The sequence below is a fragment of the Protobothrops mucrosquamatus genome, unplaced genomic scaffold, assembly GCF_001527695.2.
Source record: "Protobothrops mucrosquamatus isolate PMUCROS unplaced genomic scaffold, P.Mucros_1.0 scaffold1260, whole genome shotgun sequence".
Classification (NCBI taxonomy): Eukaryota; Metazoa; Chordata; class Lepidosauria; order Squamata; family Viperidae; genus Protobothrops; species Protobothrops mucrosquamatus.
Genome location: NW_015387466.1, coordinates 68,209 through 84,099, shown reverse-complemented (window position 1 = coordinate 84,099; position 15,891 = coordinate 68,209). Strand labels below are relative to the sequence as shown.

The 15,891-nt window shown below is 41.2% G+C and overlaps 1 protein-coding gene across 1 annotated transcript in view; it reads left to right on the top strand.

Moving 5' to 3' along the window:
* Window positions 1-15,891, top strand: part of COBL (cordon-bleu WH2 repeat protein) — a 195,936-nt gene that overhangs the window by 128,608 nt on the left and 51,437 nt on the right. The window contains 2 exon segments of the mRNA XM_029285077.1: window positions 3,605-3,650; window positions 3,652-3,773. Coding sequence (XP_029140910.1) covers window positions 3,605-3,650; window positions 3,652-3,773 — 168 coding nt within the window.

Genomic DNA, 15,891 nt, shown 5'->3' with positions numbered 1-15,891 from the left:
GCAGCTGCCGCTGAGCTCTCCGCCGCCTGGCCCCACCTCAGCCCGGGCAGCCGCAGCCCTTCATCGCCCGGACCCACCTTGGACCGGGCAGCCGCGGCCCTTCGCCATCCTCCTGCTGCTGCCGCTGCCACCGCAGCCCTTCGCCGCCCAGCCCCACCTTGGCCCGGGCAGCCACGGCCCTTCGCCATCCACCGGCAGCATTCGCAACTGCGACATCATCTTCCTCAATGGTGCAGGCAGCATTGGATTTGAGAATGTTATAGACAGTCACCCTTAACCTCCTTCTGGCACGGAAATATTTTGTGGAAATATTGAACTCAATATACCCTGATATAAAATTCACAGTGGAGGAGGAAAAACAAGGTTTTTTAGCCTTTTGGGATGTACTAATCCACCGCCAACCAGATGGATCATTACACACCAAAGTTTACCGTAAGCCCACCCATACGGACAGGATCCTCCACTACAGGAGCAACCATCCAGTGGCCCACAAGATTAGCTGCATTAAAACATTATTCAAACGCATAGACTCCCACTGCAACACGGTCAAGTCCCAAACGGAGGAGAAGAAACATTTATTCCGGATCTGCTTACAAAATGGATATCCCATAAAATTTATAAAACGACATATTACGACACTCAGACCCCATAACAGTCCACAGAGAGAAGAACCACCAACACGTAAGACACGCATCTCCTTACCATATATAAATAACGTCTCCGAGGCAACTACCAGGCTTCTAGCCCCCTACAACATAAAAGTGGCCCATAAACCCAACCAAACTCTACGTTCCAAAGTTATGCACCCCAAGGACCCACTTCCCACGATGGAAAGATCTGAGGTGATTTACAAAATTGACTGCAAGAACTGTCAAAGCAACTATGTGGGTGAGACATCTAAATGATTGAAAACCCGTATCCACGAACATAAATTGGCCATAAAAAGGGGTGAACAACACTCCCAAATATGGACACACATGGTGGAATATGGGTACCAATTCGACTTTAATAACACACGGATCATATCTAGTGATACCAAAAAAGGGGGCAGACTATTAAAAGAAGCCTGGTTTTCAGATAACAACTCCATTAATCGCCATGTGGATCTTTGCCCCACACAGCAAGCACTGAGAAAATGGAACAAGAATCATCACTCCACTCACCATAAACAACTTAACCGACATAGACGAACTCGAGAAGGTGATAAAGGGTTAAAAGACCACCAAACAGGAGACTTGCATGTCTTCCGACACCTCCTCAATAAACCCCCTGGATGGAAGAACGAAGACGACCGTGCCTGAAAGAGGTTGGCGCACCGCACATCTGATACGGAGTCCCATGGTAGCGTCCACGTCCCCATGGTGGTTTGACACGGAAATGCAGCACAAATAAGGATAGTTAAAGAGGTTAATGAGGATGTTACAATGATTGGTTATCACGGCCCTGTTACGAGATCTAGGGCCCAGATGCAGGTGTCGGCTTATTTATAAATGCTTTTCCCATTGATTAACTTTGTGCTCTGAGGATGTCGGAAGGATTGAACTTTTTAGTTCTTTTCAACCAGACATACCCTTCTGAGATTCGAACCTGGGCTGTCTGCATGTTAGGCAGATGTATTAACCTCTAGGCCACAGGCTCTTTCTCACTTTGTCAGCTATGAGACAGGGGAGAAGAATTATCTTTGAGTTTTGGTGCACCCTGTCGGCCCAAATATGGGAGAAAGGAATCTTTTGCCTGTATCAGCTCAAACTAGAGCTATCCACCGGCAGCATTCGCAACTGCGACATCATATGTGTTTTTCAAAATATATTTTTACCATGAATGCACCCAGGAATCAGTCATCTGTTTTTAGGATTGTTTTTAAGATTTACGGCAGAGCAGCTTTGCTCGTAGCTAGGAAATGGGAGAGGCTGGCGCACCGCACATCTGATATGGAGTCCCATGGTAGCATCCATGGGCCGGGTGCAAAGGTGGTTTGATTATAAAAGTGTGCTCCCATTGACCTACATAGATCCCTGAGGATGCCGGCAGTGTGCCGGTGAAAGCTTGGATCGTAATTTATTAAAACTTTTATAGTTTTTTACCTTTCCTGGTGTTCACTTTTGTTTATATTTTTACCATGAATGCACCCAGGAATCAGTCATCTGTTTTTAGGATTGTTTTTAATATATCTATCTATCTATCTATCTATCTATCTATCTATCTATCTATCTATCTATCTATCTATCTATCTATCTCTATCTCTATATCTATATCTATATCTATATTTCTCTCTCTCTCTCTCTCTCTCTCTCTCTCTCTCTCTCTCTATATATATATATATATATATATATATATATATATATATATATATATATATATAGTTAGAAATAACACTGAAGACAAACGAGTGACTCCTGGATATATCCATAGTAGGAAACAACGTGAGCACCAGGAGGTTGTAAAACAGTTAAAAGTTTTAATAAAACATTAAAAACCTTTAAAAGAATATTAAAAAGGACCTAGCTTTCGTTGGATCCTACCAACATCATCAGGGTAAAGAATAACTCAATGGGAGAAACCATTTATAGGCCAGCCAACGCCTGCGCTCAGGCCCTAGGAGGGCGACTCTGGAGTTGCGAGCCAGGTGGAGCCGGACGGGAGAAAACGGCAAGGGAGATCGCCCGGATGAGGCGCGGAAGCTCCCACCCCCGCACGCACTTAGCATCGGCGAAACGGAGGGTGGGGATGTGACTGCTGGGTTACAGCCCGAGCTGGATTGGACGGGGGCGAACAAGGAGAGAAATAAAAACAAAAATGCGACTCTTGGGAATATTCATTATAAAATAAAACGACCACCAAGAGAAATCTATAAAAACATATAGAGTTTAATCCGCCAAGCTTTCGTCAAGTGCACTTGACATCATCAGGGCTAAAAAGGGAAATGCCGGTGAAGACTTATATACAGCCACTCAACGCCTGCTTCCGGCTCCTGGAGCGCGTAACCGGCCCCAGCTGATCCTGCCGCACTTCGAGCGCGCTGCCTGCTTTGATGTTCGGCTCCTTTTTCTGAGTTCGCGTCCTTTCAAGTGCTATTACATTCATTACCAGGGTGTTAGGCAGATTCGATGGTAAGGCATTCTTGCCTTCCCTGCATACGGCTCCCCCGCTGTTATACGTGTGTCTGTCTCTGAGAGGTGGGGGGGACCTCTCTCTATATATATATTTCATAAGATTATATGATAGTTTTAATCATAGATATATAAACTCTTTCTCTGTTTTATGTAGGCTAATCACAAAGGTCAGGTAGAGAATAATACATATTAAAAAGAGATTAAGTTAACGATGGATTATTTCAAATGTCTCCCAACCAAACATTTCATTTTAAGGAAGAAATGGCTTTTTATGTTGTAATACTGTTATGCTTGCTTTGGAGCTTCAGATTTCCTTGAAAAATACATTAAAATGACAAACAGCTAATACTTTGGAGTAGCAATTTCCAAACACTAATCAAAAGGTAATTATGATGTATATTACTGCAAAGCAGTGTACATTACAGCAAATGTGATAGGCACCTGATTTGATGGTTATAGTAAATAGTGAATTCCAATTGATTCCCCTATAGGTAATGAACAGCAAGTGCCTCAAAAGCCTCCTAGAGGCAACACACGAGTTGCCCAAGTTCGTGATTCCCCCAGCCCCATTATACCCTCCTCCTGACAAAGATACTATGGACCCAATTGCATTGTAGAATGAAGCAAATGTTACAGACCCAACCCAGCTGGTATCTAAAAGTATGTTTGAATAATTATCTATTTCTTTTTCTTTTCCAGACTTTCCTCTGTTCTGTTTCCAGCCATGTGTTTTCTTTATCCATCTGTTTCCTTTTAGAATTCTTAGGGTATTATATGAACTTGACTAATTAATATATTGAATCAATCAGGCCAAAACTTTTTTGGAAGTAGTCATTTAAGGATAATGATTTCAGATAAGACATTTTTGGCATTTGGATGGCAAGACCTGAGTTCAATGTTTCATTTTATTTAATTTAACTATTTATTTTCCTTGCTTTTATGGAACTTTATAGTCCTTTTCTCATGAAGATAATAATTGGCATTACGGTGTTAAATGGCCCTGATGCAGCTTAAAAACTAGAATACAAAACCACTGAGCTTTTTTCCCAAATCCTGATTTTTCATAGAATATAAAAATATTTATTTTAAAAATAATGTTGCATAAATAAATTGAATCAATGCAAGGAGCATATAAGAGAAAAGAGTGGTTCTCCCAAGTAACAATTAATCTAAAAAAATAGTAGTGTATATTTTCTTGCATTTCATTTAAGTTATTTGTAATTGAAATGTTAAAATATAATTACATTTGCGGTTCAGAATATAATGAATGGGAAAAGGAAAAAGAAAGAGATAAAGTAGTTTAAAAATAGGCTATTACTGGGTTACTTGGGGCTTCTGGATAATTTTATAATATGTGACCAGTGATCCACAATGACCATTTGTTTCCAGAGACGTAGCCTGCTAACTAGCTGGGACAGTATTTCCCAACCTCAGCAACTTTTAAAATACGTGAATTTCAAATTCTAGAATGCACTAGCTAGCCATGCTGGCTGGGGACTTCTGGGTGTTAAAATTTATGCATATTAAAATAGCTGTTTGAAAAGGGCTGATCTGGGCTAAAAGAGGATGAATTAAGGCAACTAGTGAGCTTTCTGCAGCAGTGACCTCTTCCTACAATCCCTGGTGACAGTTTGAAAAAGATGAGAAGAGCCTGTTTGCTGTTGAAGACAATCCATTGTCTCAGTTGCCAATTATAGATTCAGGAAAAAATTACTTCCAGGTACTTAAATGACAATTACCTTTTTATCAATAGTAAAGAAATCATTTTGAACTACCTGGAAAATCTTAACAGTGGGCAGAGGGCAGGCAAGAAGCCCCAATTTATCATGGTTAACCCTAAAATATACCTCAAAAGAAAACTAAACAAAAGAATTTGTTTAATTTCCTCAAAAGGAAATTAAACAAAAAGAGAGCTCTAATTCCAGCCACTTATCTCAGAAGATAGAGTTTGGGCCTTGTGGCCACTGTTTGTCCCATTTGTTCTGCCACTTGGTTCATTGAATATTGATAGCACAAATTTCTATTTCTCATATAATTAAAATGAAATGATGTATGCTTTCTACTTGCTGGTCTACAGCTGAATTTTGTAAATGTGATTTATCAAGTACTGAGATCAGCATCAGACTTTGCAAGTGCTTCTGTGGCTTATTTGATTAAGTGAATAATCTGTGTACCATTTGAAATGGTATGACTAAAAATAGAGTGTTTCCCTACTTGCGTATAACCTTGATTCAGATAGACTCCAGCAACATGTTGTCTACCTTATTCCTTGCCCTCATTTTATATCTGCCAGTTAGTAAGACAGGCTTAAAGTGTTTGCAGCTATACCAGTCTTAAAGTAGTATCCAACTAGAACTACAAGTCATGTTAAATCAGATATGATTTGCAACTAAAGTCAGAAGTGAAGTCACATGACCAGTGGAAGATGGGATTGGAGAAGTGCTTATTGCCACTTCAGGCCTCTTCCCTTCAGTTCTTGGTTAACTTTATCTGTCATGTGTTTGCTATTGTCTCCCTGAATGCAGCAGCACCTGAAATATACAGAGGACTGCCAGCCAGTGAGATTTCTGTTATTAGCCAGTGCATAACTGCATTATCCTGCCTTACTCAGGTTTATGCCTACATAAATATATTCTGTTCAAGTATCATTCTGCCTTGTTAACATTTGGACCTTTAAATGTTTTGCACACAAATCCCACATTATCCATCCATGGATAGATTTTTCTGTTTTATTTTACTACTGTGGTTTCTTCTATTCTAATAGCCTAATATCTTATTTTGATCAAACTTTCATTTTGTGAAGAGTTGTTATGATTCATACATTTATTGCTTGTATAGTTGCGGTTAATTAATTAACAGCCCCATCAAGGAATACTAATTTGGAAATAAATCATATCAGGTTTAGTAGAATTTATTTCAAGATAAATATATTTAGGCTATAGCATAACATTATTTGTGTCTGCTTGAGAGTAAATAGATACAAGATTGTAGATAGTGAGCAATCACTATAAATTAGGACCATTAGAAATATTTCAAAAAATGATTCTATTTGGCCACAAATAGAATATATATAGAGAGATATACTTGAGATTGCATGTGCTTGAGTTATGTTCTTGCTGGCAGCAATAATCTCAGAGAATGAATCATACTGTCAATTACTTGTTGTTATTTGATTATTGTTCACAGGAAAGTGTAAAGTATATGTGTGTGTGTCTCTGTGTGTATGTATACACACAGTAAGGTATATAGCAACTGCATGCTCTGATTATGTATATTGATTTCTCCAGGAATGTAGCATTTAGAATTGCTAATCTTTTCTGAACAAAGATCAGTTCCTAAAAAAAATCTTTCACTCCTCTGTGAATATGTATTATACTGAAATATAACTATTACAGCTGTGAATTTTTTAAAAAATTATTTGGACAGAGTATAAGTTAGGCTTATCCACCTTTACTATTAGCTTCATTAGAAACTCTTGAACATCTAAAAAATATACTTGATTATAGTAGGATATATTCCGAGATTAGTAAATGTAGGAGTGTGCCTTAAAGTAATTTCAATTTTAATGCATTATTTGCTTTTTTCCCCCAACAGTTTATTGTTGTGCATCATTTCCTTCACGTTCCAAGCCCATCTAATACAAGTTTGGCTCTTGCTATGGTCTCCATCTTTCTGAAAACTCTTGCCTCTGCTGCCTTACCTGTCTTTATGTTGCCTTTTCCCTTCATATGGAAAAATGCTCTTCTTATGTGAATGACATTTTCAAATATCTTTTTTCATATATGTTGTTATTTTTCAGTTTTCAGCTCCATAGATGTTTATGAGACAAATTCTTCCAGGATTTAATGTATGAGTGACTTTTTTTTTAACTACTTAGATGGAGGACATTTCTCAGTTTTGTTGTTGAAGTTGAAAAATTACATTTATGCTATTTATTTTCTATAAATAGCTATATATATATTATTTATATTGTTCTATGCAACTGGGCACACCTTAATGAATCAAGGTAATGAATGATATGAGCTTAGAAAAGTTTTAATAGTATATAGATAAGGTAGTATCTGTAAGTTTTCCCATTTGAGTCATCTTGGTTTGAAAGATTTTGCCTTATAGTTTCACCCAGTTAAAGTTTACAAATACAAGAGGTTTAATAGTATATAAATAAACGGTTGCACTGCTACCTTCACTCACTTCAAGCAGATTTATTTGTGTAGGATTACATTCCTGCATACTTATATAGGAATCAATCTCATTAATTCCAATGGATCTATGTCAGCGTTTTTACTAAGAGACTTTAAACCAGTGGTTCTCAACCTGTGGGTCGGGACCCCATTTAGGGTCGATCAACCTTTTCATGGGGGTCACCAAGCAAGGCTGTTTGCCATTTTTTTTGTCCGCCATTTTTTCCCCTTTTCCGGCGCGTGCCTTACCTCCCTTGGGCTGGGCCAGCTGGTGGTTGGCCTGCTCCGTTTCTGCCGCTTGCCAGCTACGCCTCGGCCGGCGCAGGGGGCGGAACCACACATGCGCGGCGCTCCCGGGCAGGGAAAGTCCTCGACTTACAACCGGTTGGGTAGCCCTCGACTTACGACCGGTTTAGTCCTCGACTTACGGCTGGTTTAGTCCTCGACTTACAACCGGTTTAGTCCTCGACTTACGACCGGTTGGGGTCGCGGCATTAAAAAGGTTGAGAACCACTGCTTTAAACCCATACACACTCAGTGTAGACTTCATTGAGAATAGTTAGATTTATTTCTGAATAGAGTTGCAGAGTTAATATTATGTTGAACATAGCAGTCATGTTTTCATGTCACATGAATAATATCAGCTTGCTTGGCTTCTGCCAGTCAGAACCAACTTCTGCAGCTTGCTCAGCTTGATCTATAAATCTCATAAGGGATTAGAATTGAAAGTTACAGATGCTGAAGTAAGTTAGAATTCAAAATGGGAACTATCAAACACAGTGCATTAACAAACCATTCAATCATAAGAATGCCTCTAAATGTTGCCTAAAGATATACAAAGTAAGTCATAGGATGTAATGATATGTAAGAATGACCTTAGGAGATTGGGTGAAGAGATGCTGCCTAAGGAACAGTCCTAAGTTTGGACTGTAAAGATGATGGCAGGAGAATTGTACTTTCCGACTTGCAAGATTTGTGTCAGTCTTATCAAATAGACCAGACAGAAAACACAGCCAGATAAACTAATTCTACTTTATTTAAAAGCACAATAATAGAATGTTGCAAGTCTGAAATTACATTTCTCCCACCATCATCTTTACAGCAGAATAACTTAGGATAGGTCCCTCTTGAGCTGGTTGCTCTGCCCATTAGGCAGCTGTAGACTATGTTCCCTCTTATCTGACCATTTCCTAGACAGCATCTCTTCTGATCAATCCCACATATCACTACATAGGAAGATATACAGAAGCTTCAATAAATGTAGACTAATTCATTACTTTCCTATTTTTCATACTCTTACTGCATTTAAGTATCTTGTTACAGTTCTATTAGCATATTATAAATTAAGTGTGTTTCTAAATCAAGTACTTTCTAAATTGTTTCATGACAAATCTAATTCAATAGAATTCTTTTTTGTATTAGTTTGAGAAATAATGTTTATTGCTTTTTTGTGTGTATTTCTGAAAGCAATTCTTATTTAATAGAATTGTACGTTTTAAGCATCAATATTTATATAAAAGCTATAAACTTACACTTTATATACACTAAAAGAATAGAACTAATGTTCAAACACAAAACTATATTGTGCATTCAAAAGGTTACATATGATTTTTTCATATTACTTAATATGCTGCATTGATTTGAAAAAACTTGTTCTTTTTTAAAAGTCACTTGTATCTTTGTTAATTTCTAAGCATCTAGCAAGCACCATAATTTCCATTAATGCTCAAATAGAAATTTGCTCTCTATATCGGATGGGAAATTATTAAAGCCATAGCAGTTTTAATTTACAATACAAACATCTTTACCACTGGCATTTAAGGTAGTAGGCTAAAAATTGGGAGTTTGTGAGTCCTAATACCACCATAGACACAAAGCCACTTGGGTGACTTATTTCCAATTTTGCCTATATTATCACATGTGTATTTACTCAGAGTCGTGTAAAAGAGTTCTAGCCAAAGTACTGTTATTTTTGTATGTAAGTTTTAATAGCAACATTATCAGCTATTACCTGATTTCATCCTTAGCCTTTAGATGGAGAGTTGAGGTTAGGCCATTTTACCCAGGGCACTAATATTATATTTGTTTTTATTTTTTTTAATTTTTTTATTTTGTTTTAATAAGAAAAAGAAAAGTAATTCAACAAAGTGAAGGAAGTATATATACTAACAATAAAAAAGAAAGATGGGAAATTTAATTCTCCAGAGCTGAAGATTATTCTAAAAGAGTTTTTACTTCTTTATTTAAAGCATGTGGATTTATAATTTTGTTTATTTGTAGCTGAGCATGTACTTTTCTTAATAGTCAAATAAATGCATTCTAAACAGAAAAATAATCCCCAATATTTTCTTTAATCTAATCCAATAAATATGAATTTTACTTTAAATGTTCAAATGTTCAAATCTTTTAATATGGTTGAGAGAAAATAGTATACAAGTGCCAACTGTATAGGGCATTATTTTTTCCCCTTTGGAATTAACCTGTGACTTGCAAGAAATTTTATGTTGAGGATAGGCAACTTGTTATTTGTAAGATAAAAGCATTGATGAACACACTCACAAAATTACTTGCTCTTCTCATAAAGTGGTTATAAATTTTATGTTGAGGATAGGCATTTATAAGATGAAATAATGTGAAGAACAGACTTACAAAATGACTTGTTTTGCACATAAAGTGGTTACTGTCTCAGGCACAGGTAGGCATAAAAGACTCATTTACAACAAAGCAAAGATACTATGTACTGTATTCTGTATCTTAGTACAGAATATCTTGAGATTCTTCTTTGCTTTGTTGAAGCAAAGTGAAGTATTGAAGGAATCAATTACTTTGGCTTAATCTTTTAACACAGCATCCTTTTAAAACTTCTACATGAAGCTGCAGTGATCATCTCACTTCTAAAACTATAGCAGAACCTCTTGTTCTGGATCGTATAACTCTATGTAACCCTGACTAGAGCATGTAGGTTTGCATGTAAGAATGTTTGGCATTTATTGGGTTAAGTGCTGTCTCCTTAAGAGATGGCTTATGGGTGATGTAGTTTTAGCTAGTCAGTCATCCCATGTTAATGGGTCAGTGGGAGGAATTTCTAAAGGGCATTGGGAGATTTCCTGGACACAAGCCACATTGGAATGTCTTTGTCTGAGATAAGCATGAGCCATCGGAGGTCAGATGGCTCCGCTCCATGTGAGAACTTGGTGTAGAGAAGCTAATAAATTTACCTAATGGAGATCCACAGATTGTTTTGTCCAGACGGAATTCTACCAATAGCAAGTATTATTTCTGACTGAATAAATATATATCTGTTTTGAAATCATCTTCATTCGAGTTAATCTGTCTGTGATTGAATTGGATTAGGGCATTCTGATTCATGATCAGAACAGTAAATCTATTAGCTTTTCTCTACATCAGCCTTAAAGAAAGTAAAGTAATTTGATAGGATTAATTTTCCTCTAGTCTTCTGCAAAAGTAAAATCATCTTCATATTAACCTCAGCTTCAGCATTGTTCCTTAAAGTATCTGTCTGCATTAGTGAGAAATTATACCTTTCTCTATATTAGCTTTAAAGAGAGTAAAGTGATTTAAACGGCTAATCTTCCTTCAACTCTGAGAAAAGTTCCTATCTGTCTGCATTGCATTGTTGACTTTAGAAAGAGCCTTATGTCTTGCTGCATGATTCGCTGTTAACTCTGCAAAGTCTCCACCGGTCTGCATGATAAAGTTTATCTGCATATTGATGAGCATCTGCTGGCAAGGAATCATTGCTAACGTGTTAAAGTAAAGGATTTCTTGCATGTAAAAGCTGTATTCCTAAGGTCAAAGAGTTGGGGCAATCAACCCCCTTCTTTGTCTGCATCTAAAACTTGTACTTCTGACATGCCTGTTGCAAAGTGCTAATTCAGTTTGATGTTGTTAAAGGCTGTGTTCTACAAACCTGCAGAGGTTGTTAGTGGCAAAAAAAACACAACCCCTTGTTTGGGGAAATTTCAAAACAAGCAGCCTAAGAAAGTTGCTACGAAAGGAATCTTGCTTCCCTTCCTCCCCCTTTCTGGCCCCAGCTGCCGAACAATAAATTCATTTGTTGTCTTGGTAACCCAGCGTTGGTGAGAGAAGTCCAAATTACCCCCTCCCTTTGGAATTCCAACTATGTCAATGAGAAAAAGTGTCCAGAGGCCCAATAGCAGTTCAGCAGCATCCCCTGGTGGCCAATCTGCACACTACAATTTTTCAGCTTTTTAACCTTGCTGAAGGACAAGCACCCCCCACTTTGGCAACTGATTACCAAGGGGCAAGTGTGCACTAACCCAAGAGCACCCCCTAGAGGGGAAAGAAGGTACTTCACTAAATGCATGCTAACTACGCAGAGTGAATCTGATAGTTAAAGAGCAAGTTACTTAAATTCATCCCAAGCTTCCAACACCCCTTAGAGGGCACAGAGTAAACTTCATCTAAAGTAATCACTCACTCAAGCTGACGACCAAGAAGTTCCAGCTTGAGAGCAAACTAAGGAGAAGAACAGGGAGCAATTAACCTTGCTTATTATCACAAAGCTGATGACCCAGAAGTTCCAGCTTGCGACCTAACGACCAGGTGGGAGTTTGTGTGAGCTAGTGGAAGCTCAGCAGTCTCTCAGTGGCCACTAGAGATAACGTGGTAGTAAGAAGAATTTTGGCTGGGCTCTCTCCAGACGCCCCCTAGTGGTTAAAGGAGGAACTACATGCAAGCCTTTAATCACGCACAGAGAAAGCCCTCTAGTGGACAAAGGATGAACCTCAAAGGAAGAGCACCCTGGTAAATGACCCGCAGGAAGCGACCCCTGGTGGTGAAAGGGTGAATTACGCTGAAGTACCCACGAACACAGGAGAACGCACCCAGTGGTGCCCTCCACCCACAGACAGCGCCCCAGTAGCTGATCTGCAAGTAGCGACTCCTAGTGGTCAAAGAGAGTAGTTCATTAAATTTGCTTCAAAATAGCTAGGAAGTGTACTGAACCTATCCTAGCCATGGCAGAGTGTCCCACTGATCTAGCAGAAGGGGTTCAACCAGCCAGCCTAGATGAGACACCCCAACCAGCTGGTCAAGGAGAAACGCTGCAAACAGCCCACCTTGACCTGTACACAGAGGCTGAAGCTCAAGCCTCAGTGAGGACAAAGAAGTCTCAGGGTCACTATAATCTGAGACAACAAAGAAAGCCTACAGAAGCCATGCACTCACATCTGATGGAAATATGGGATTCGAACTACAAGCGCCATGAAAGATTCTGGGAAAGATTACACAAACTCTACCAAGGGCCTAAGGAGGAACTCTCCCCCGAACGTGTGCATGCAGTGGAAGGAGATAAGGAAGACACTCTTGCGCAATGGATGGACTCCGAATGGCAACTCGAAGACATTCAGGCACAATTAGGAGATCTAACTATCTATGGCAAGATGCAAAGCCTCAAGCTACTAAACAAGGAACGTAAGAAGCTTCTAGAGAGCTCACATCACCCCCCCAGAGTCCGAACCTCGCCCGAGAGACAGACCGGTCGAGAGGTTCAAGTCCAAAGGTTCCCGCTATTCACATGCACCATCCCAGCGATCACATGTGGCTCCATCTCATGCCTCTGGAAAGGCCTCATCCTTTCACCATATATCCAAGGCGCATTCCAGCGTGTCACAACAATCTCACGTCACAGGTGCCTCCCGCCATTCGAAAGCATCTTCTCGTCATAGCCGAGCATCCCAAATTTCACAAGCAGAGCAAGCAATCATCGATGCTGAAGCTGCCAAAGCAGTCTTTCGCGTGGCAAAGAGGAGCAGCTGAAAAAGAAGGAATTGGTGGCTATGGAACTCGAAGAAGCTGAAATGGAGGCCAAACTAGAAGCCGAAGCAGCTCGAATGGAGGCCAAATGGGAAGCTAAAACAGCTCAAATGGAGGCCAAATGGGAAGCTGAAGCAGCCCAAATGGAAGCCAAATGAAAGCTCATACAGAGCCAATGAGAAGTGGCGCATAAAGCAGCAAGAGCGGAAGTCCATCAGAAACCACGCCAACATGCCACCTTCTCATGCAATTTGGAATGACCTGACATACCAGCTGAGAGGGCTGAGTCCATGCCACTGGCAGTTAACCCCAACAAGGAGTTTTCTGAAGAAAAATGCCAGCCGTCTGTGCCACGTTTCTCTGTTCTTGGAAACAATGTTTATGAGGTCCACCCGAAAGCCACTGATTGTGCTCCAGATGACCTCAATACCGTACCAACCCAGCCTGCAAGCAAACCCTGCACAGCACCATTGGATCCTCCAACACCCTGGGGAAGAAATTTGGACTTAGAAGAGTACAAGGCTGGTTTCAAATGCTGTGAGTTTCCAGAAGACACGGCCAAAGCTGATGAAGCTGAGGGGAAGTGTCACTTGAACAAGAGTGACAAGCACCCGGAAGCCCTGCTTCCAGACTCTGGACAGCCACAACAAGCAGCTTCTACTCCTTCTTCAACCAAGGAGCCCCAGCATGGCTCCGAAGAGCGCCCAGAGGCATCCATCAAGGTCAACTGCACTTTAGTGTGTAACAACCCACCATTCCTCAGCAAACCCCCAAGCAAAGAAATGTGCTCTGTGCCACAGAGCACAGCGGGGAGGAAAGCCACTGGACTCTGCATCCAGATGTTAGAAGGGAGCTCACGGTTCCTAAATTCTGAAGCCGATATCTTGGCTCCGTTGAGAATAGATGCCTCTGTCACCTTTGCCTACCACGGAATGGTCAGAGGCCCAACAAGCTCCTCAACTGCCTTTAAGATGGAACCTGAATGGGTCATCCCAGGAACAATCTGTGTTGACCAACTGCAAACTCCAACCCAGGTGAATATCTCAACAACCTCCATTCCCAGTAATGGAAGAGCACCTCACCTCACAAGCGTGAAGAACACTTCACACTTGTGACAACCAAACCTGTTTTGGAAGCAACAGTATTCCAGACCAGTAAGGATTACAACAACTTAGCCTTGTCCATGGTGGACAAAGAATTTCTGCTGCTACGCACATTCTCCCTGAGCACCACACATGGAGATGAGCCGCGTCTGCCAGAACAGAAGCAAGACTGGGAGTCGTGGAGTGTACTCCCAAGATGTCTCCAGAGTATGCAAGTGCAGCGCATGTATGTCTCCAGCTCAATCGCCACCGTACAAAGGAAAGAATTGTACGCTTCCTCAGATGTGTCAACGAAGGCAAATGCAGCCTTAAGATGCATCACAGTCTACAGCGGGGAGAGCCACACTTACATCATTTTGATTGCAACCATAAGATACATCAGAGTCTACAGCGGGGAGAGCTGCAGTCTCGGTGTCTTCTTTGGAAAAGCGAGACTAACAATACAACAAGGCAACACCGTACCAAGGTAAGAAATATGTGGTACCACTTTGGCTGTAAAGCTCACCAACTTGACAGCGAAGACATTGTGCCTTGAACTACAGTTTACCACCTTCTACGCAGACAGCAAGGTGATGTCAAGCTACATCTACAAACAAAGCAGACACTTCTACGTCCATGTAGGCAACAAAGCAAAAAAGATTGAAACATCTTTAAGCCTTGAACAATGGCAACATGTGCCAGCAGATAAGACCCTTGTGAACCAAGTTGAGTGGCCCAACCTTGCCACACAGTTAACAGAATTGATCTTGCTAGAAAGTCCTGAATTCTTGGCCTGTCCAAACAGCCAGATACCACAGAGACCACAACGCTATATGCTTCCAGCTCCAGATCGAGTCAACGTTCAACCTCAGGCACCCAGTAAACTTCAACCAAACTGCTTCAAACCCATCTCTAGCTCCCTGGTTTACTGAGGAGCTGAGAGAGATGAAGTGCCGGAAAAGATGCCTAGAGAGCAGTTGGAGGGCTACCCGAACCGAATCCGACCGAGCACAGGTAAGGATGCATGTTAGATCCTACCTTGTGGCAATGAGGGTGGTGAGGTCTAATTACTACTCCACCCTCATTGCGTCATCAGATAATCGCCCGGCCTCCCTCTTCAGGGTGACCCGCTCTCTCCTTCAGTTGAGGGGGGGACTCCCTGGTGGGGAGGGCTGAGGATTTTGCTCAATATCTGTATGACAAAGTCGCTCGGATCCGAGAGGGTTTAGACTCCGACTGGGTGGCCCCGGGGGAGGAGACGGGAACAGGTCTTGAGACTATTATATGGGAGGAGTTTGACTCTGTGGCTCCCGAGGACGTGGACAGGATCCTGGGGAGGCTGAATGCAACCACATGTTTACTGGATCTGTGCCCCTCCTGGCTGGTACTGGCGGCCCAGGAGGGTACACGAGCCTGGCTCCAGGGAATTATAAACGCTTCTTTACGGGAGGGTGCCTTCCCCGTGGCCTTAAAGGAGGCGGTGGTGAGGCCCCTCCTTAAGAAGCCTTCCCTGGACTCAGATGTATTGGCTAACTATCGCCCGGTCTCCAACCTTCGCTTTGTGGCGAAGGTTGTTGAGAGTGTGGTTGCGCAGCAATTCCCTCGGCACCTGGAGGAAACAGTCTATCTGGACCCGCTCCAGTCGGGCTTCAGGCCGGGATACAGCACGGAAACGGCATTGGTCATGCTGGTGAATGATCTCTGGAGGGCCCGGGA